This window comes from Eretmochelys imbricata, chromosome 7 (genome assembly GCF_965152235.1).
Source record: "Eretmochelys imbricata isolate rEreImb1 chromosome 7, rEreImb1.hap1, whole genome shotgun sequence".
NCBI lineage: Eukaryota > Metazoa > Chordata > Testudines > Cheloniidae > Eretmochelys > Eretmochelys imbricata.
In genome coordinates, this window is record NC_135578.1 from 33,964,325 (window position 1) to 33,983,662 (window position 19,338).

Genomic DNA, 19,338 nt, shown 5'->3' on the forward strand with positions numbered 1-19,338 from the left:
TCATGCCATTCTTAGCAGGGTTGAGTAAACTGGGGGATCTCACCTCACTCAGCCCTTCTGAGTGGGACTTGGTGCTGTTCACCTCTAAGGCCCTGCTCTCACCCCACTCCAGACTGACAGTGGCTAAATGACCATATCACCCCACCAAGGGGGTTGCCTCAGGCCAACTGCCTGTGTAATAATGGTAGGAGCCATAAAGACTGAACTCCCTCCTCCACGGTAGGCGTGAGTCATGCAAGTTGCACTGCTGCAGCCTGTCCTGTGGATAAATGGACTTATTTGTTGGCCTGAGCCTTAGAGGCTAGAGCTGCAGGGGAGCTGACCCCTCAAAACGTGCTGGAGAGAAGAGACCACAGCACAGACAGTGGAAGCACTTGGTGCTAGTTTTACTATTGAAATTTTGTTCTTAGCAGCGACCCCAACTCCCGGCTTTGAACAGAAATGAGTCCTAGAAGCACTTTTGCTCTGGGCTTTATATTTAGACAATCAAATGATGAGTCGGATAAAAGGTGGCTGCTCTGGGCTATTGGGTTTGGTAAGTGAAGGAGAGGGGCTGATATGAGGACAGTTTAACAGCACAGCAGCTTGTGGAGTCTGTCCCTCCCCCCGGAGTGAGCAGGAAGCCTGCTGCATTCACTGCTGGGGCAGTGTGTGGGGACAAAGATGTAGTGATTGACAGAGGCAACTTGAGCTTAAAGAGCAGCTGGCTAGAGCCAGGGGGTGGTCTGGAGCAGCATTTGGGCTCCCAACTGCCATGACACTAAAAACAATGGGAGTCAGAAACTCTTGGCCTGGACCCCTAGGAGGGTTTTTGCTTTAGGTGTTTCCTACCAATCTGCTCTTGCACCCAAAGGCTCCACAGTAAGCAGCACAGACAAGACTGGTATAAACCATCCCATGCAAATAACCCTACCTTTCACCTTTTTGTCCCTTCCTGGGTGGTTTGCAGAAGGGCTAGTTGGCCCTAAAGCCCATAGCTGCTGGGAACTTATCCTCTGGGATGTTGGGCTACTCCCCCCATTCCCTGGGAGCTCATTCCAGGGGGCTGGAAGGGCCACCCCCAGTGGTGGGAAACCATTTTCTAAAACTCACTTTATATCCTCTTGAAAAGAGAGCCATGATTTGCTTAAAAATAAAACCCTAAAAACAGGGAGCCTCTGTCTAAGGGGGATTAAAATGAATGAGAGTAACCTTCAAGGAGAGGGTGTCTGGCATAAGTAGCCCTGCCAAGATTAAAAACAACCAAGAGAAGGGGCAGCACTGGGAGTGGAGGGTGGGGGAAGTGAAGGTTGTGTGTCTGCTCAAACTTACTCTGAAGCAATCACTCTAAACCCCGCTCTGTGCAGAGCTCCTGCCCAGGGTAATAACCCCTGATAGTCAGATGCTGTCCTGGGCCTGAACTCCCAGCTGCTGTGACCCACTCTGAGCATAAATATATGTGAAAGTATTCCCTGGTTAGAGTTTAAATTATCCTGATCAATGCAGCTGTCTCCAAACTATTTACAAAGCTGGCAGCAGTCCAACGGGGAAACGCCAGTGTAGTGTGCCCAGCACAGGTCTACCCTGTATAAGAAATGACAGCAACTCCTTCTGGCAGGCAGGGAGGTGGTACATGTGGCTTGGGCAGGAAGACGACTGATCAAGGGCACGAACCAGAGCAGCTGCTGGTTTGGAGTGAGGCCCCTTTGCTCTGTGCCTATGGTTGCTGTGGCTCCTGATTAGAGTTCAAAGTTCCCTGCTAGCATCCTGGGGGGGGGGGCCTCACCACACCCCCAACCCGTCTCTACAGGAGAGAATCCAAAGGCTTCCCCTCTACTGTTGAGGAGCGTCCGGCTTGTCCTATATCCCTGGGTGGGGAAGATGTGGGTTCACTACGAGGGGTTCTCCACGTCCTGTTTACAGCGCTTGGCTGCCAGGTCTTCATTGTGGGCCTTGCGGATGTGCCTGTACAGGTCCCCAGACTGGGTGTAGCTGCGCATGCAGTAGCGACATTCATAGGGGCGCTCGCGTGTGTGCACAGTGGCATGGCGCCGCAGCGTGTAGGAGCAGGAGAAGGTCTTGCCACATGTCTTGCAGGTGGGGACGTCCTCAGTGAAGATACCAAAGTTGGGGTGTGCCTCGTACTCTGGCAGGTACATCTGCTCATGCAGCGGTGGTGTCACCATGTTGGAGTAGCCCTGTCCACCCGGCACCGGGATCATGTGGTAGGGGAGATGCTCCTGTGGAAGAAAGCCACCCTCTGATGACACCTCCTCAATGCCACTGGGCTCCTCAAAGCCATCGGGGTGGCGATTGCAGCCCCCAGCAGGCCCCACCTCCACTGTGGGCCTCTGGAAGATGCTCTCCATCCTCATTTCCATGCTCCGCCTCTCCAGCTGCTCCACTGTGTCTGGCTCCTCATCAGAGATCACAATGGCTTCCACCTTCACTTTGATGGGGCCCCTGTCTAGCTCCTTGGAGTAGAAGCCATCTAAGCTGCCCACCCGGGGCTCCACAGCTAAGTTCTCAGGGATGGTTTCCAGGCCGGATGGTGCCTCTGCCACGTTGCCCGGAGGAAAATAGCTGTGGGAGATGGTTTCAGTGGAGCTGCTGGGGCTAGACAGAGAAACATCTGCAGTGGCTGGGGGGAGAGGCCTACCCAAGACGGGGCCACGGGGGGAGTCGCCGTCCATGCCCGGCTGTGTAGTATCTGCCATGTCCCCAGTTGGTGCTAGAGGCTGCTGGGGGCCTGCTTTCTCCAAGAGGTTATTCTTCCACTCCTCCTTCTTGTTCTTTCCTGCTTCACACAGATGCACAGGTGGTGGCAGGACCTCAGGGCTTTGCAACTGGCACTTGGAGGTGCTGGGCAGGAACTCAGAGCTGGCTGGAGAGTCCTCCTCCTTCTTAGTGCTGTCAGCCTCTGCCAGTGCCCGTGCCTGCAGCTTCTTCTTGCAGACCTTGACAATGTCATTCATGTGCAGGTAGCTTGCAGCAGCCAGCACATCCTCCACTGGAGTGTCGTTGAAGGCCAGCATGCCCTGGTACATGAACTCCAGCAGCAGCCCAAAGGCCGGTGCTGTAACAATCTCGTTGTTGATACAGACCAGGTCCCGCTTGTCCAGCCGCTCCTTATAGAACATGTGGAAGAAGGTGCTGCAGGAGGCCAGCACAGCCCTGTGTGCTAGGAACTGGGTGTTGCCCACCATGATGGTGCAGTCGCAAAGGAAGCCCTGGTGTCGTTGCTCTCGCAAGCTCTGCAACAAGTGCTTACTGTGGTCAGGGAACTCCATGCTGAAGGGTAGTTAGGAGGATGGAGCAGCAGTTGGCATAGCCTTGAGCCCCTGGGAGTTGCGGGGAGAGAGAGAATCAGAGTTACCTTGGAGATGGAGGGGCTGAGGAAACATCCCCTCCCCACCAGACTGCCCCTTAATGAAGCATGAGGGACTGGGACCCATTATTTGTCCCCTTGCTGCCTCAGCCTGAGCTCTGATCTCTCTTGGGCTTGATTGGGGCCCCACTTGCCCTGCATCTTTCATTATCTGCCCCCAGTCCACCCCCATCCCTTCCCACTTCAGCCTTCCCCAGTGTGGGCCCTCACACCTCATGTTGAGCCTCTCTATCCCCCCCCCGCCACTGCAAAGTGCCCTATCCAGAATCTCCTCTTTCTGTGGGCCACTGTAGCCAGAAGCTCCTGCTCCCATCATCCCCCTATGAAGACCCCCCCCAGGTTAGGGCTGAAAGCTGGTGCCCCCCATTATTCCCCAGCACTGGCTGTTGCCTAGGGCAGGCATCCCCCATTCTAGCACGGGAGGCATATGTTAACATGGCCCTGTATCACCTTCCCCTATGTGATCCACAGAAAGGGGAGGAGCCTGCAAGGGGGTGAACCTGGGAGGGGAGACTGCTGGCACAGGGGTCCCATCTCTAGGGATGGGGCCTGAATGGGGACAGGGAAGCCTGGGCAGGAAGGAGGTGGTTGCCCCCCACATTACAGCCCAAACTAGGTGAGGGGTACTTAGGGATCCCAGGGGAGGGAGGTCACGCCAGGGCTGCTGGTGGGGGGAGACAAGCAGGGGGCTGATTGGGGGGTATCAAGGGTGGGAGGAGCCAAGCTCAGGGGAATCCTGGTTTAGGGGGCTAGGGCTCCTGTCTCAGTTCGGGGTAGCTGGGCTGGCAGGTCCCGGTTCGGGGGGAGGGGGCCTGTTCTGGTCCTGCGTGAGAGGAGCGGGGCCGGGGGGGTCCCGGTGCGGGGGGAGGGGGCCGGTTCTGGTCCTGCGTGAGGGGAGCGGGGCCGGGGGGGTCCCGGTGCGGGTGGGAGGGGGCCGGTTCTGGTCCTGCGTGAGGGGAGCGGGTCCGGGGGGGTCCCGGTGCAGGGGGAGGGGGCCGGTTCTGGTCCTGCGTGAGGGGAGCGGGTCCGGGGGGGTCCCGGTGCGGGGGGGAGGGGGCCGGTTCTGGTCCTGCATGAGGGGAGCGGGGCTGGGGGGTCCCGGTGCGGGGAGAGGCGAAGGCGGCTAATCCCGGCTCATGGGGTTCTTTGCCCCCTAGTCCCCCCATCCCCACTCACCACAAAGCCGCGGCCTGAAGGGATCCACCTACTCCCGCCCCCTGCTGCCTGCGCTTGCCACTTCTCCAACCTCTGCTGCTTGATTGGCTCGGGATCACTGTCACTCACCGGTTCCCCCCGAAGATTGGATATCGGCCGCTGTCATTCAATCTCCATTCCCGTCGATTAGTTTGAAGCGCCCGTCACTCAACTCGACTCATCCATTGATTGGTTTAGTTCACGCTCTGCTCGCTGACTGGCCGTAGAAATGTATTCCTCAGCCCTCAAGTCATCTCAACGGGCACTGGTCAGACTCGCTTCCTCTCTCTGATTGGTCAACGCCTGGTGATTGGTGAATAATCTTGCCCACCATTTGGTGTAGGGGGGGGACTTCGGTCTCCATAGTAGCCGATGAGGGAGGGGTGTGCGTGAGGGAGAGGAGGGGTGCCTGAGGCAGAGATCATAGAATCATAGAATATCAGGGTTGGAAGGGACCGCAGGAGGTCACCTAGCCAAGCCCCTGCTCAAAGCAGGACCAATCCCCAATTTTTGCCCCAGATCCCTAAATGGCCCCCTCAAGGATTGAACTCACAATCCTGGGTTTAGCAGGCCAATGCTCAAACCACTGAGCTATCCCTCCCCCCAATATATATTCCCTTGAGGTTGCGGGGCAGCGCAGGAATAGTCTGTTTTTTTAAGTGGTCCTTGCGCTCCCTCAGCCGTGTCCCCCTCCCCGCCATGCGCTGCTGGCCCCGGTGCGGCGGAGTCTGCTGCCCCCTCGGGCTGCCCCTGAAAGTCCCCTGGGGCACCAGGCAGCCGATACCCGACGGTGTGTCCCGGCCCCTCCTTAGGGGTCCCTGCTCCCCTCCCGGGGGCTGCAGCGGCTGATGGGCGCCTCCTGTTGTGGCTGGGCTCCCTGTGGCTCGGGTGGGGGTCGTTTCCCCTGCGGGTGGGGGTGGCGCCTGTCCCGGGAGGGCGGGGATTGGGCCGCCAGGGGGAGCCGCGCCGCGGGCGCAGGCCGGCGCGTTGCCAGCTGTCATTTCAAACCAGCCCCCGGGGTTTGAATGTCAACGGGCGCGGGAGCCGGGCCCGCCCCTTCCGTCCCCGCCACTTGCCCGCCCGGCATGAGGAGACGGGGGTCGCTGCGCGCGGGGACTCCCGTGAGGCGCTCTATGCGCCTGGCGCACTGGAGCGCGGAGGAGCCGGTGAGAGCAGGGGGCGCCTCCGCCGGGGGCTTCGAGGGGGCGGGGATCGGGGAGCCCCGCGGCTCCGGCAGGGCGGCCCCGGCTCCGAGCGCGGCCGTTGCCGCCCTGGCCCGGCCCCAGGCTGTTTTGCCCCAGGTCCTCAGCGGGTTGCAGGGGCTGCGGGGAGGCCCCCGACCCAGCTAGCACCACGGCCCCCCGGGGCGCTCGGCTGAGGCCTCTGGAGCAACCTGGCACTCGGAGCTCGGCCTGTCACCTGCGGGGCCAGGAATGCCGGGGCTCGGCGCGGGGCAGCGAGAGACCCGGTCTCCACTCCCCCGCCCCCGGCCGCTGCCGCTCGGTGGGTGAGGCGCGCGGTCCGCGGGTTTGTCATAGCGCCAGGACCCCCCTGCCCTGGGCGAGTGCAGACCCGGGAGAGGGGCCCGGACCGGAAAGATTCAAGCTGTGGAAAAGCTGCGCTGCTCTCGGCTGTGCCTGCCCTACAGCCCGGCGGCCCCGGGACATGCCGCTCCCCGGCGGTGACCTCCCCGCTTGCTGCAGCGCTGCGTGGGCTCCCACCGAATGGCTGGGTCTGTCGCCGTAGCAAATCCCCCTTCCAGCAGCCTAGGGGTGTCACTCCCAAGGTTTAGGTTAGTTTAACTGTCTCCAGGGTGTGACTTTTTCACAACCCGGAGGCAGGCAGCTAGATCAAGCCAAGTTTTAGGTGTAGCCCAGGCCTGACTCTCATGCTCCTAGGCGCTTTATTTTTTTAATCCAAGAGAAAACTCCAGTGAGTTGATGACAATCTAACTGCGTGCATGGGGGGGGAGTTTTCTAACCCCAGAGGGCTCTTGAATCTAGCTGTCAAAGGCAGAATGCAATCCAGTAATTGGGAGTTGAATACTTGGACTAGAAGAAAGGCACTTTTAACAGTTGGTGTAATTAGCCATTAGAACAATTTACGCAGCCTCATGGTGGATCGCTCATCACCTGCAGCCTTTTCCTTATGACTGGATGATTTTTCTAGGAGTTCTGCTTTTGCTCAACCAGCCATTATGGGGTACAGTTGAGTGGGAAATGATCTAGAGAATTTTCAGTTTTGAAGAGTAAAAAACCCTCCTGCATCAGGCCAAAGTTATATGAATTTTTTTGCTTTGCGTTAATCAAACTATTTCCTTCTGAGAACCGTGACTTTTCTTCCTCCACCTTTTTTCATTGTAAATGAAATTAATTTCAAAACAAAAACCAGAACTTTGTTTTGAGAGGGGGATAGTTCAGCAACTTCCCAATTTGTTTTTCCTCCTTGACATTTCTTTTCCTCCAAAGCAGGAAATTCATTAAACCCAATACCTTTTCAGGAACAGTTGGCGTTCTGACATTGTTTGGCTGAAGTGTTTTGTCAAAAAATCTCCAGCCAGTGCTAGTTCTGGACTTGAGGCAGAAACTACTGTACAAGGGTCTCAGGTCTGTGCTATGCAGGAGGTCAGAATGGTCCCTTGTGGCTCTAAAATCTGTGACACTGTATTGCCTAGACTCCAGCCAAGATCAGGACTCTGCAGAGATAGGTGCTTTATAAACACACAGCAAGAGCCACTCCCTGCCCTGGAAAGCTCACACTGTAACTTGACAAAGGCTGGGAGGGGAAACAGAGATTTACCCAAGATCATGTTTTTGGCAGACCCAGGACTAGACCCTAATCCAGTGACCTATCCACTAAAACATGCTGCCTCCCTATGCCTTAGAGCTCCCCTCTCCATAGTGTTAGGGTGAAAGAAGTGTCAGCAATCCACCAAGGGTTTTAAACAGCCTGAATAAAAACCTTCTCCCTGCTCAGAGTTGGGTTTCACTTCCTTATCCCTTGTGGTGTCACAAACCCACCAGCTCTTCCGTTGCCTGCAGAGCCACTGCAGGTGGGCTAGGACTGAAGGTTTTTTTTTTTCTTTTAATCTTAAAAGGCAAAGTGACCAAAGTTCATCTTACAAAGAAAACACCCCTCTGTGCCAAGAACAAGCTTTCAGCCAAGGGGCAATTTCTTACCTGGGATTTGGAGTTACCTTGGGGGAAGTCTCTCACCCAGCACCATTAGGGAACTATACTGGAGAGAGGTTTGTCCTCTCCTTCCTGATGGTTTGTTACCCTGAGGCACAGGGTCTGGCTGTTCTAAATCCAGTATTGCCAACCCCAAAAACACTAGCCAATCAAGAGGCAGGCCAGGTAGCAGGGTTACACAGTCTGGCTTCAGACCCTCCCACTGTCTCAGTTTTTCTTCCATCTCACAGCAAACCACCCACCACAGCTGGTGTTTTCACAGTATTGCTCTTCTTCTGGGGGTGGTTCAGTACTATAAAACCTCCCCCGACGTCTTTCAGTTTATCAGGGCTTCTGCTTGCTTATAGTGCTTCAGCCCTCTTAATAGGCTTCTATTCCCTGCAACTTAGACTTATTCCTCAACAAATACATATGCCCTCCCCAACCACGCTGTGGCTGCCCCTTATGTTCCCCAGCAGGCCTGGTTTCTAGTTACATGCCATCATCATGGTCCCCTGGTCTCAGTCCCTTCACCTGAGGAAGTGGACTAAATTTAGCACAGGTGAGGCTGAGCCCCTCCTCCCCCTTAAAGGACCAGTTCACCTCTGACCAGCCCCAAGAAACAATAAAACTTAAAAACAAGAATAAATGTATGTTCCTTTTCATTTGAGCCCTTAGGGTCATGCCCAGGTCACATCTAGGGACCGTTAGGAGCATAACTGGGTTAGGTTTTCAGGCTTTTCTCTAATCACGAGGGCTAGAAACTTACTCTTTTAATTCTTACAGGAGCTGAGGCTTTAGGTAAAGTGCCAAATGTAATGAGGATTAACAGCACTGTACATTACAATCCCTTGTTAATTTGTAATCTCTGATGAAATTGAGCCTGCAGATGTGGGCAGCTCCCACCATCAGTGTCCAGCTCCTATTCTACCTGGGAGAGGAATATTAACCAGAGCCCCACACTCCTCTACAGGTCCTAAGAGAGGTTCCTAGTGCTGAGGGAGGGAGCTTTCCTCTCGTCCTGCAGCCCCGGGCCAGCATCAAGGCCCACAAACTGCATCTCACTCCGGCCCGGGATCCATCGCCCACTCCAGCCAGTGACCCTACCTCCATGCCAGCCATGGAGCCCTCAGCTGGGCCAGCCATGGAGCCCTTGCCAATATTAACCAGGGAGCCTCCACTGCCCCAGCTCAAGGATGAACCCACTAGGACCGTGATGAAGAGAGGCCTCTCCCGGAAGCCAGCAGCGAGGCTGGAGCCTTCCAGGAGCAATAGATGGGCAGCACTGGACCAAGATGCCCACTTGGTGAGTCATTCTGTCTTGTCTGTGCTGGTTTGCATGTCTGGGTCTGGAGTGATCCGCTCCCCCATTCTCTCTCACCCCTAGCGGTTACTGGTGGGTTAGCCCCTCCCAGTGCTCCACAGGGATAGGAGGTTTGGTGCTGTGCAGACCTACACAGATGGGCCGCTGTCTCCATTAGTCCCATGCAGCATCTCTCAGGAACCGTGCAGCCTCTGGCAGAGCTGATATCTGGCTATTTCTGTTTCCCTTCCAGTCACCCTATGTGAGGCTGAAGAGGCTGCAGATCTCAGAGGAGGATGAAGAAAAAGAGGAGCTTTTCCCCACCCAAAGTGAGAGCTCAGGGGAGAAAGAGGTAATGTGGTCCCTCCCTTCTCTAGCCCCTATGCCTCAGCCATCTTGGTTTTCCCCCTAGAGGTGAGAGGGGTGTTCTGTCTCCACAGTCCCTTCTGCTGAGGCTGCCCACAGTGAGACCAGTCAGGAACAGTTGTGCTGGGGACATCTGCCTGACGGGCTGGGGTCAGCAAACAGCTATCAGATTAGAATGGGTTTCAGTCACTACTGATCTGGGGCTGGATTGGAGCTAGCTCCCCCTAGAGAGAAAAGGCCCCATGTCCCATTCCTCAGCCTCCTGAGCCAACCAGTCCTCCCTGATGCTAAGGCTGGATCGAAGCTGATGTCCCTAGCAGCAAAAGGCCACTTCTCCCACACCCAACCTGACTGAGCCAGCCAGTCCCTCCATGCTGGGGCTGGATCAGAGCTGGGGCGCTTTATCAGTGAAAGCCCTGTATCCCATTCCCTGCGCCCCCGAGGCCTGTAGCCCCAGGGACAGTCTGGCCCTCCAATGTGTAATAGGGGTCTTGGGTTGTGGCTCTTGCTGATGCCACCCAGCTCACTCTAGGTGGGATGTGGAGCAGCCTCACTGTGGCTGGCTAGCAGACCCTCACATTAGGCACAGGTAGTGGCTGATCCCAGGTCTCAGGCTCTGCAGCTCCCACTCCCCCAGCTTGTACCCCTCTATTGCTCAGTGCTGTTTTAGGCCATTCTTATCCTTGTACCAGAGAGACAATGCTTGGGGGACCGGGGGCTTCCTCTCTCTCAGCCAGACTAAGGACCACCCTTTGGATTGGCTGTCTCCCACTGCAGAAGCTGAACCTGGACTGGCAAGAGTTCAGAGATGAGAGAGCCCAACTGCAGGTGCTGGAGACTGCACTGCCTGACTCAGAGACAGCCACTGTCATGGAGATCACGGCCCCCAGGCTGCAGGGCAAAGCGGCCAGCAACACCCCCAGGCTGCAGGGCACAGCCCTCTGGCTGCAAGGCGGGGCATCCAGCAGTCTCCCTCGGCTACAGGGTGGGGCGCCCAGGTTGCAGGACGGGGCACAGATCATCACCCCCAGTAGGCAGAGTGCAGCTCCCAGACTGCGGAGTGTGGCACCTGGGATGTCGCGCCTGACAGAGACAGATACTCCCAGGGTGCGGCGCGTTGCCCATGGAACACCAGGCTTGGCGATGTGGACAGAAACTGCAGCACTCAGACCACCAGCCCCCAGACCCAAGAGCACAGGGAACCCGAGCAAGGTAAGGGAGAGATTCACATCTCTGCACTGGAGTATCTGGGCACTCCATTTGCTGAGCTCCCTGCTCCATGTCCAGTTGTAGCACCAGGCTCCCTTCCTTGTCCCTGTGCCTCTTTGCACTGGGTGCTTAGCAGAGTCTCCCTTTAAACAGCTGACCCATTTCCTGACAGCCATGGCAGTTCCCCTCAGAGCCATACCCTAATGCCACAGTCAGGGAAGTAAGTACTCAGTTGCCTTCTCACACTGGCTGGGGGGCAGTCTCGGCCTGCGAGAGGGCATCATTGGCTCAACCGCTGCTGGATGGAGCATTCCCTGCCATGGAGAGCACTGTGCTCAGCAACCTTTCCCTGCAGCATTGGGTTCTGAACACTGCTACTTGGAAGAAAGCAGACCTGGTCCAACCGGCCCCTGTCCTGTCCCGTCCCTGAAAGGGTTGGGTGGACACAGATATGGGTCCTTGTCCATGGACTGAGTGCTCACAGGGACTGGGGTTCACTGTCCTGGGTCCCTGTGGGCAGGTTAGGACTGGAGCTGGGACTCATGTTCGAGTTGGGCATTGGGCGGTGAGGCTGGTTGCCATGGGGCTCCTGGAGAGTTGTCCCTTTGTTATGTTGGTTCCTGCCCCAGGCAGGGCTCCCCACTAAGCGCTATTCTCTTTCTTGTAGCATTTTCTTTTCTCCTCCACCTGCTGCATCCTTCTTCCCTTCCTGCTCATCTTGGGCTTCTCTGGTTGGCTCCTGTGGGAGCACAGCAGCCCTGTTTCTGTCCTGGGATTGATGGGGCAGTGGCAGCTGGGCTGGAGCCATGTCGCCAGCCTGTGGAAAGAGCCAGAGGAGGAGTGCAGCCCGCAGTGCAGGTAAGGGATCCTGCAGGGGCAGGATGTCACACGGAGGTGGTGGTCATTAGCAGGGGCGTAGTGACTGCACAGATCTGCAGGTGTCACATGGAGGTGGTGGGCTGTAGCACATAGTGACAGCACAGACTCTGCAGGCAGTGGCAGATGGCTCTGCTTGCCCTTGGACTAAGCAGATGCTTGGAGTAGAAGGGAGCTGGATTTTGCTCTGGTCTCTGCTTGTCCTGGCAAGTACTGATGCCCTCGCTACCCCTGTTCAGGTGTCTGTTTCCTAACCCTGCCCATCTCTCCTCTCTCTCTGTGGCTGCTGCAGTTTGGTGTTGGTGGAAAGCATCCCTGTGGGCTTGGATTACAGCCGCTCCAGCCCCCGCCACCTCCCCATTTTCCAGGCCTGGATGGACCTGTTGGATGCAGCCAACCACTCTGTGGACATCGCAGCTTTCTACTTCACTCTCCGGGACTCAAACATGCAGGAGGAAGAACCCTCATCCTGGCAGGTGGGGCTCGGTGCAGGCAGAAGGAGCCCTTGTCTGCTCCTGTTCTGGGGTGAGAGGGAAGGGGTTGCTAAGCCATAACACTCATGCTACTCCCTGCAGGGCAGGCAGGTGTTGGAGAAGCTGCGGGACCTTCCCTCTCGGGGGGTGAAGCTGAACATTGCTGTGAACAGCCCCCAGAAGTCTGACTGGGACACCGAGGAGTTGGCCAGCAAAGGTAATATAGGGGTTGGGACAGCCCCTGAGCCTGCATGGCGATAGGGGCATGAGGGGAAGTGTCAGCTCTAGGAAAGGGGCAGACAAGACCCTACGCAGCTGAGCTGGGGTAGCCAGGCTGAGAGAAGCGGGAAAGGATGTCTCTGTGTGATGGCCACTGTTCTGCTGGTGCCCCCTGCAGGTGCAGACGTAAAGTATGTGGATTTGGAGCACCTGACTGGAGGGATTGTGCACACCAAGTTCTGGGTGGTGGATGGCAAGCACGTCTACATTGGCAGTGCCAACATGGACTGGCGCTCGCTGACACAGGTACCACAGCGGGTAAAGGGCAGACAGAGGGGACATGTACTCACAGGGACTGGCACTCAGGGGAGGGTGTGGGAAGAGGGGAGGTTTATTCACAGGGACTGTTGCTCACTGACACAGGTACTGCGAGGGGGACTGAGTGCTCACAGGGACTGGGGTTCACTGTCCTGGGTCCCTGTGAGGCAGGGTTAGGACTGGAGCTGGGACTCATGTTGGAGTTGGGCAGTGAGGCTGGTTGCCCACTGGGGCTGCATTCACTCTCCTGGGGTTTAGAGTTCAGCCTGGGGCCCCTGTTGGAGCTGGGGCAAGGTCACGTTTGCTGTGTGGCTGATCCCAAACACCCCTGCCTTGCAGGTGAAGGAGCTGGGTGCTGTGCTCTACAACTGCAGCTGTGTGGCTGGTGACCTGCACCGGATCTTCGCCATGTACCGTGCACTCGGAGGGCAGGGGGCCGCACTCCCGACGGTGTGGCCGGCTTATGTCTCCGCGCAGTCCAGCCGCAGCCGCCCCCTGAAGCTGCAGCTCAACGGCAGCAGTGCAGAACTGTACCTCTCTGTAAGTGTCCATGTAGGCTCTGTCGGGACGGGCAGATCATCGTAGCTGCTTCCGGGACTCTGTGTGTCCCGATACCTCCTCTGCCATCCTGGGGCCCACTGCTCAGCCACTGCCTGCTGGCACTGCTGGGGGTTGCACAGGGACTGGATGGCTCTCCAGTGCATGGGGAGCAGCCACCTAGGACTCCCTGCCAGAGGCCTCTCCCTGTCCCAGGAGGCCCTGTTACTCGCTCCACAGAGTCTGTGCTGTGACACATAATGACCCTGTGGGATTCTGGCCCCCAGAAGGCCCCGTCATTTGCTCCTGGATTCTGTGCTGTGACACGTCCTACCTGTCTCTGCATCTGTGTTTGTTTGGATTGCAGAGCTCCCCTCCTGCCCTCTGCTCCATGGGCCGTACTCCAGACCTCACAGCCATTGTCAGCACCATTCAGGATGCCCAGGCCTTTGTCTACATCTCGGTGATGGACTATGTGCCCCAGTGCACCTTCTGCCAGCCCAAGAGGTGGGGGCCAGAGGATGTGCAGGCTGGAGGTGGGGTTCAGGCAGCCAGCTCCCCTCACACTGTCCCTTCTAGACACATCTGGGAGTCCCATGCTATCCTCCCCCATGAGGCTGGTGGCAGGGACAACCTGAGCTCTGCAGACAGCGAGGGTGGGGAGGAGAGACGAAGAGTCAGACACAGGCTGGCACTAGTGAACGTCAGATAAATGGCTAGGGGGAGGGCAAGGTGGGGAGCTGTTACTGGGGGGCTGGGTCCTAAGGGCTGGGCTATGACCTAGGGACTGGGCTCGTTGGGAAGAGGGGAGGGCAGTTGAGGGGCTCTGACCCAGAGGGTGGGCAGTTGGGGGACTGTGGCCTGAGGACTGGGGCCTGGGGGCTGAGCAGTTGTGAGGCTGTGGCCCAGGGTCGGGGCATTTGGGGAGCTATGGGTGGGGGGCTGTTGGATGTGAGGTGTCCTGTCCCCTGACCTGGTCTTCTCGGGCTGCCCTCCAGGTTCTGGCCGGTCATTGATGATGCACTGCGTGCTGCAGCCTGCAACAGGCACGTGAAGGTGAGGTTGCTCATCAGCTGCTGGCAGCACTCGGACCAGTCCATGTTCCTGTTCCTGGAGTCGCTCAGTGTCCTCAGCCAGGAACCCCTGGGCTGCCCGATCGAAGTGGTGAGTCCTGGAGTGGTGCAGGAATAGGAACCTGAAGTGCCCAGGGCTGGGGCTGGCTGGGACCTGAGGGGACCTTTCTGCTCCATGACTCAGCCCAGGGGCCAGCTGGTAGGAAGCTCCCTCTCTGTCAGTGCCCTGCATTGGCCAGAGGTCAGATATTACCTGTGTAATCTTCTGCAACCTTTGTGTTGAAAAGTTTTCAATTAATATTAAGTTGGTAAAGCTAAAGTGCAATAAAACCCATCTTAGTTTTCAGTTTTGAGCCTCTAGTCAGTTACAGAAAATGTATTTAGTAGAGGACCACTAGGTGAAACTTTGAATGCTACAACCAAACTTTATTAAAAAGAAAAATCCTTAGATAAGCAAACAGGCATGTGGTTATCATTTACACAATACTACAATCTTAGGCCAGGTCTACATTATAAACTTACATTGGAATAATTACATTGCTCAGTGGTATGAAAAATCTAAACCCCTGAGCGATGCAGTTATACTGACCTAATCCCTGTGTAGACAGTGTGATGTCAACGGGAGGATTTCTCCCATCAACATAGCTGCTGCCGCTCACGGAGGTGGATTAACTATGCCGATGGGAGAAGCTGTCCCATCAGCATAGTAGCGTCTTCACTGAAACACTATAACAGTGTAGCTGCATTGGTGCAGCATTTTAAGTGTAGCCCTGACCTTACTTACACTCAGAGATGAAATAGTGTATCAGTGGGTGATCAGTCCACTGACATCAGAGCGAAGTACAACCTTATAATCCTGGAACCTAATGGTACCCTTTTGACATTAATTGGAGCTCTCAAGCAATTTAGCAAAACTACTCCTTTTGTAATCTATGGTATGTAAGCGGGGGAGTAGGCCCACTATTGTGGGGAACTTTCCTGGCTTATACACTACCCTGCTGAAATGGACTAGTGAAAGGATCTGAGTCCTCGCTCCCACTTGCTTTACCCAGAGGTCTGCCTGACCTCAAGGCCTCCCCTTCCACTCTCCTGTATGGCAGAGTCCTCATAACCCCAAGAAGACTGGGCTCAGGATTCCTGTGGGGATCAACCCCCAACCTTGTGATCACGTAGGGCAGGGGCTAGGGTGCTCAGCCACTCTGGGGTGGTCTCTCTGCACTGGACACTTCCCTGACCCACTGATCATTACATACAATTCAAAGCAAATAGAATTTATTAAACAGCAATCAATATTAAAAAAATAAGGAAAAAATGGGAAAAGTTAAAGGAAAACACATCACCCTGTGGCACAGGGACATCACAACCAGTGTCACTGGAATGTAAGGGAAGTTCAGTCTGTTCCTCACAAGTCCCAGGCCTCTTCCTCAGGTCCTGGCTGTGCTGCAGGGATGCTGTGGGTTGGACACTTGCTCTGGCGGTGGCCACACACCTTCAGGCTTCAGGTGGCAGACCCTTCACAGCGTCAGCCCCCCCATTGGGGTTACAATCCCACTCCCTGCGCTGGGCCCTCTGCCCAAGGTCTTCCTCACTCTCCCCAGCTGCTCACCGCACCCAGCTCCGGACTGTTCCAGCCCCAGCTCCACACTGCCTCAGCACTGATGCTGCTCTGGCTCCAGCCCCCTGGGATGCTTTTTCTGGCCCCTCTGGCTCTGGTTGCTGCAGCTCTCCTCTCAGCACAGGTCTGCTCTGTGGGCTGCTTCTGTGGCTCTGCTCCTAGCACTGGGCCGCTTCTCTGGCTGGCACGGCTCTGGGTGCTCCCCAGCTCACCTCTGACCCCTGCTCTCTCCTTAGCTCGCCACTCTGTCTGACCCAGACAATTCCAGCTCACACGGGGGATGGGACCCCCTCCCGCCTCTTGACGCCCTCATTAGCCTACCCGCCCTGTCAATCAGGCTGACCTGGAGCATTAGCCTCTCCTCATTGTTCCTGGGGACTTTCAGGGTTCTGATTTCCCATCGACCCTTCCCCTTCCTTTTGGTACTGGGAACTAGCCAACCAAAAAAACCCCACTGAGTTTTAGTAAAGGGATAACAGTCCCCTTACATACTGTAATATTAATTAACTTTAAACTGCTCATTACCATAATTATATTTCCACCACCTCCTTATTGGCTCTTTACATTACACATTATTTAAATTAAGATCTGCACCAATGGCCTTCCCATACTATCAATATAGATAACATTTTAATAAAATATTTACAATTCTTGAAAACATTTATTACAAACCTTGCTCAAACCAGTTATAAGCACAACATAACAGTAACATAGACCAGAGTTGTGTCCTTGCTAACTCTTACTTTCTCACACTAGCAACGTCCGTTTCTCATACTCCTCTACACTTAGGTTTTGGGCCTAAGTTAGCTTAACTTATACTTATTTATTAACCTAAAACATCCTTTGTAGGTTATACCAGGACATGCTGGGCCTGTAGGCTCAAAGGTGACTTTGTGTTTTGTCTCTTTCAGAAACTCTTCGTTGTCCCTGCATTGGTTGAGCAGAAACTCATTCCCTTCTCCCGTGTCAACCACAACAAGTACATGGTGACCGACCACCTGGCCTACATTGGTGTGTGCCTCCCCAGCCATGGGGTGGGGGATCAGCCCAGGGGCCTGGAATCATGGGCTAAGGAGTCCAAGGAAGCCATCACTGGGAACAGTTACAGCATCTCAAAGTCCAGTGATGGGTGGGAAGGTTGGGAGCCAGGACTCAAGGGGTTCTTCCCCACAACTGGGAGGGGAATGAGGTTCAATGGGTTAGAGCGGGGCGGGGTGAGGCCCCTGAATGAGTCAGTGTTGATTCCCTGCAGGCTTGACATTTGCGCCTCTCTTTACAGGCACCTCAAACTGGTCAGAGGATTACTTCACCAACACTGCAGGGGTGGGACTGATCATCAACCAGAGTGAGGCTGCCCCCGGGGTTACCCAGCTAACCCTGCGGGAGCAGCTGGAGGCCGTGTTCCATCGGGACTGGAGCTCTTCCTACTCACAGCCACTCAGCCCCAAGCCCAGCTGTGCCGCCAAGAACTGAGGGCAGGCCCAGGACCTCTCCTCAGCTGGATGTATATTTGCAGCCTCCCTTGGAAATCCAGCGCTGTGGCAGCTTGCACCAGACTGCTTTTGTTTCCCGCTGCTCCGGGAGGGATCCCACTAGCCAAAGAAGGACCAGTGCAGGCAGCAGCAATGAAATACCCGAGGGGGCCATGGATGCCAGCACGTGGCTGTCGGCACTAGTGCCTTGGTGCTTACCTCCTGGTTACACTCTGAAGCTGGGGGTGTGGGGCCCTGACGTTAGCTAAATCTCAAGCATAAGCATGAACTTGGTGGGTGCTCTGGGGATCAAGCACCCACAGAAAAAAAAATAGGGGGTGCTCAGCACCCACCAGCCACAGCTATTGGGTGAGGCCTGTGGCTGGCCACTGAACAGCTGTTCGGCAACTAACAGGAGGTGCTCCGGGGAGGGTAAAGAGGAGCAAGCAGCAGGGAAGAGGGTCTCAGGGGCAGGGGTGGAGCAGGGGAGGAGTAAGCAGCAGGAAAAATAAATCCGTGCCTATGGTCTCAGGGTCTAAAACCCTCTCCCAGAAGGGATGGGCACCTTCACGGGGAGAGGAGCTAGCCTTAAATTTTATTTGGGAACTGAAATTCTCCAGTTTCATGACCAGTATTTTTTTTTTTAGGTAGGTCCCACTCACAGGTGCTGGATTGAAACCTGGCCTCCTGCATTCAAGGCTGGGGAGGAAAATCGGTCTTGGGGAAGTGGCAGGAAGAAATAGGAACAAAAGTAGTTCATACGCTGCCAGCTAGTGCAAAGTGGTGCTGCCCCACGGCTGAATGGAGAGGCCGGTTGCAGCAGCGCCCCATGGCTAAATGTGGCTTGCTGTGTTGCAGGCGCCTGGGCCTTTGTCCTGTGGCCCTGCCAGTTGTGATGCCATTTTAGTAGTTGAACTAATGCAGATATTTCTAGATTTGGGGAATACAGTTTGGTGTGTGGAGAGAGATACAGCTAGCACTGCGAGCTGGGTGCCACAGCTGTGGCCATAGGGGCTAGAGGAACAAAGAGCCACAGCCACCTAAAGGCACTTAAATGCAAAATGTTTGAGTTTAATCTGTCCCTTGACACAGGGTCTTGGTCTCAGAGTGCCAAGGGCTGTAGACCTCCAAAGCTCTCACATCTCTGTGAGCTGATAGGGCACAGAGATGGTCTCCTCTGGAGCAGGGGGATTATGGCTCAGAGTCAGTCTCCCATGGCGTGGGGTAGGGCTCAGAGAGGGTCTCCCCCCACCCTTTCCAGGGCTGCTGATCCATTTATCGTGTTGCTTACCATAGAGGATATTGCACTAGTTTAGAGAAGTGGCTTAGGGGACTGAGTGTGTGTGTTTTAATGTGAGGCAGGGTCCATACATGCATGTGTGGATCTGAGCACTGGGTGCTCTCAAACCAAGATGCTATGTGTGAACTGGGAATGGGAAGTGGTGGTGGGGGTTCTGTATAGAGTGGGGTGTGCTGGGGGAGGGGAAGGCAACAGAAAACTGTGACATACTGTGAGGGGCAGCTCTCTGAACTTGACTCCCAGGAGCCAGGATCAGGAATTTGTTGCAGGGGTATCATGGCCCCCTTGGTGGGTGAATTTCAGGGAGTTGAAGGGGGTGGCTCCCTGTGAGTGCGGATTCAGGGGGGTGAGGTCTTGTGGGGCAGTCCTGGTTAGAAACAGATTTTGGGGGTGGGGGTCTCAGACTGGGATTTGGGGGAGGAATTACAGGGCTCCCACAGCAGGCTTGGGGGGACGGCCTGGGTGGTGCTGGGGGTAGGCAGGAGCTGCTGACTCAGGGCTAGTGTACACTGGCAATGCCAAAGAACTGTGTGGTTGTGGCACAGCCTTGGGAGAGAGCTCTTAAAAAAACCCACCTCCACAAGGGGCAGAGCTACCTGGTGCTTTACAGCGCTGAAAGTTGCTGTGCTCAGGGGGGAGTTTTTTCACACCCGTGAGCGAGAAAGTTGCTGTGCTGTAAATTGCCAGTGTAGACAAGGCCTCAGGCACGTGAGGCGGGTATGTCGCTTTCCAGAGTTTATTTTTGTACGTGACTGCCCAATAAAGGGGATTTGGTATAATTCGCTTCCTGTCAATCACTGTGCGCCCCGCCTGTCGCGATGTCAATCACGGTGTCCCTCCTACTCT

At 55.7% G+C, this 19,338-nt stretch overlaps 2 protein-coding genes across 3 annotated transcripts; one reads left to right on the top strand and one right to left on the bottom strand.

Annotated features, from left to right (window-relative positions):
- Positions 1–360: 360 nt before the first annotated feature.
- On the bottom strand, positions 361–4,607 carry ZBTB3 (zinc finger and BTB domain containing 3). The gene is made up of 2 exons (XM_077822562.1): positions 4,544–4,607; positions 361–3,320 (listed from the first exon to the last, which is right to left on the bottom strand). The coding sequence occupies exon 2, from the start codon at positions 3,267–3,269 to the stop codon at positions 1,872–1,874; it is 1,398 nt and encodes a 465-aa protein (XP_077678688.1). The 5' UTR covers positions 3,270–3,320; positions 4,544–4,607; the 3' UTR covers positions 361–1,871.
- Positions 4,608–5,584: 977 nt separating this feature from the next.
- On the top strand, positions 5,585–19,271 carry LOC144267888 (5'-3' exonuclease PLD3-like). 2 transcript variants are annotated; one of them, XM_077822272.1, is made up of 13 exons: positions 5,585–5,727; positions 8,705–9,037; positions 9,288–9,386; positions 10,178–10,612; positions 11,277–11,467; positions 11,778–11,961; positions 12,061–12,175; positions 12,356–12,483; positions 12,835–13,035; positions 13,400–13,539; positions 14,031–14,196; positions 16,632–16,731; positions 17,000–19,271. In XM_077822272.1, the coding sequence occupies exons 1-13, from the start codon at positions 5,587–5,589 to the stop codon at positions 17,191–17,193; spliced, it is 2,427 nt and encodes an 808-aa protein (XP_077678398.1). In that variant the 5' UTR covers positions 5,585–5,586; the 3' UTR covers positions 17,194–19,271. The 2 variants fall into 2 exon arrangements, with proteins under 2 accessions (XP_077678398.1, XP_077678399.1); XM_077822273.1 differs by having other exon boundaries at positions 5,597–5,727; positions 8,621–9,037.
- Positions 19,272–19,338: the final 67 nt, after the last annotated feature.

Coding starts and splice junctions, on each gene's coding strand:
- ZBTB3 (XM_077822562.1), bottom strand. CDS start 3,269: ATGGAGTTCCCTGACCACAGTAAGCACTTGTTGCAGAGCTTGCGAGAG.
- LOC144267888 (XM_077822272.1), top strand. CDS start 5,587: ATGTCAACGGGCGCGGGAGCCGGGCCCGCCCCTTCCGTCCCCGCCACT. Junction 10,613..11,276: donor GCACAGGGAACCCGAGCAAG/GTAAGGGAGAGA, acceptor TCTTTCTTGTAG/CATTTTCTTTTCTCCTCCAC. Junction 16,732..16,999: donor CGACCACCTGGCCTACATTG/GTGTGTGCCTCC, acceptor CTCTCTTTACAG/GCACCTCAAACTGGTCAGAG.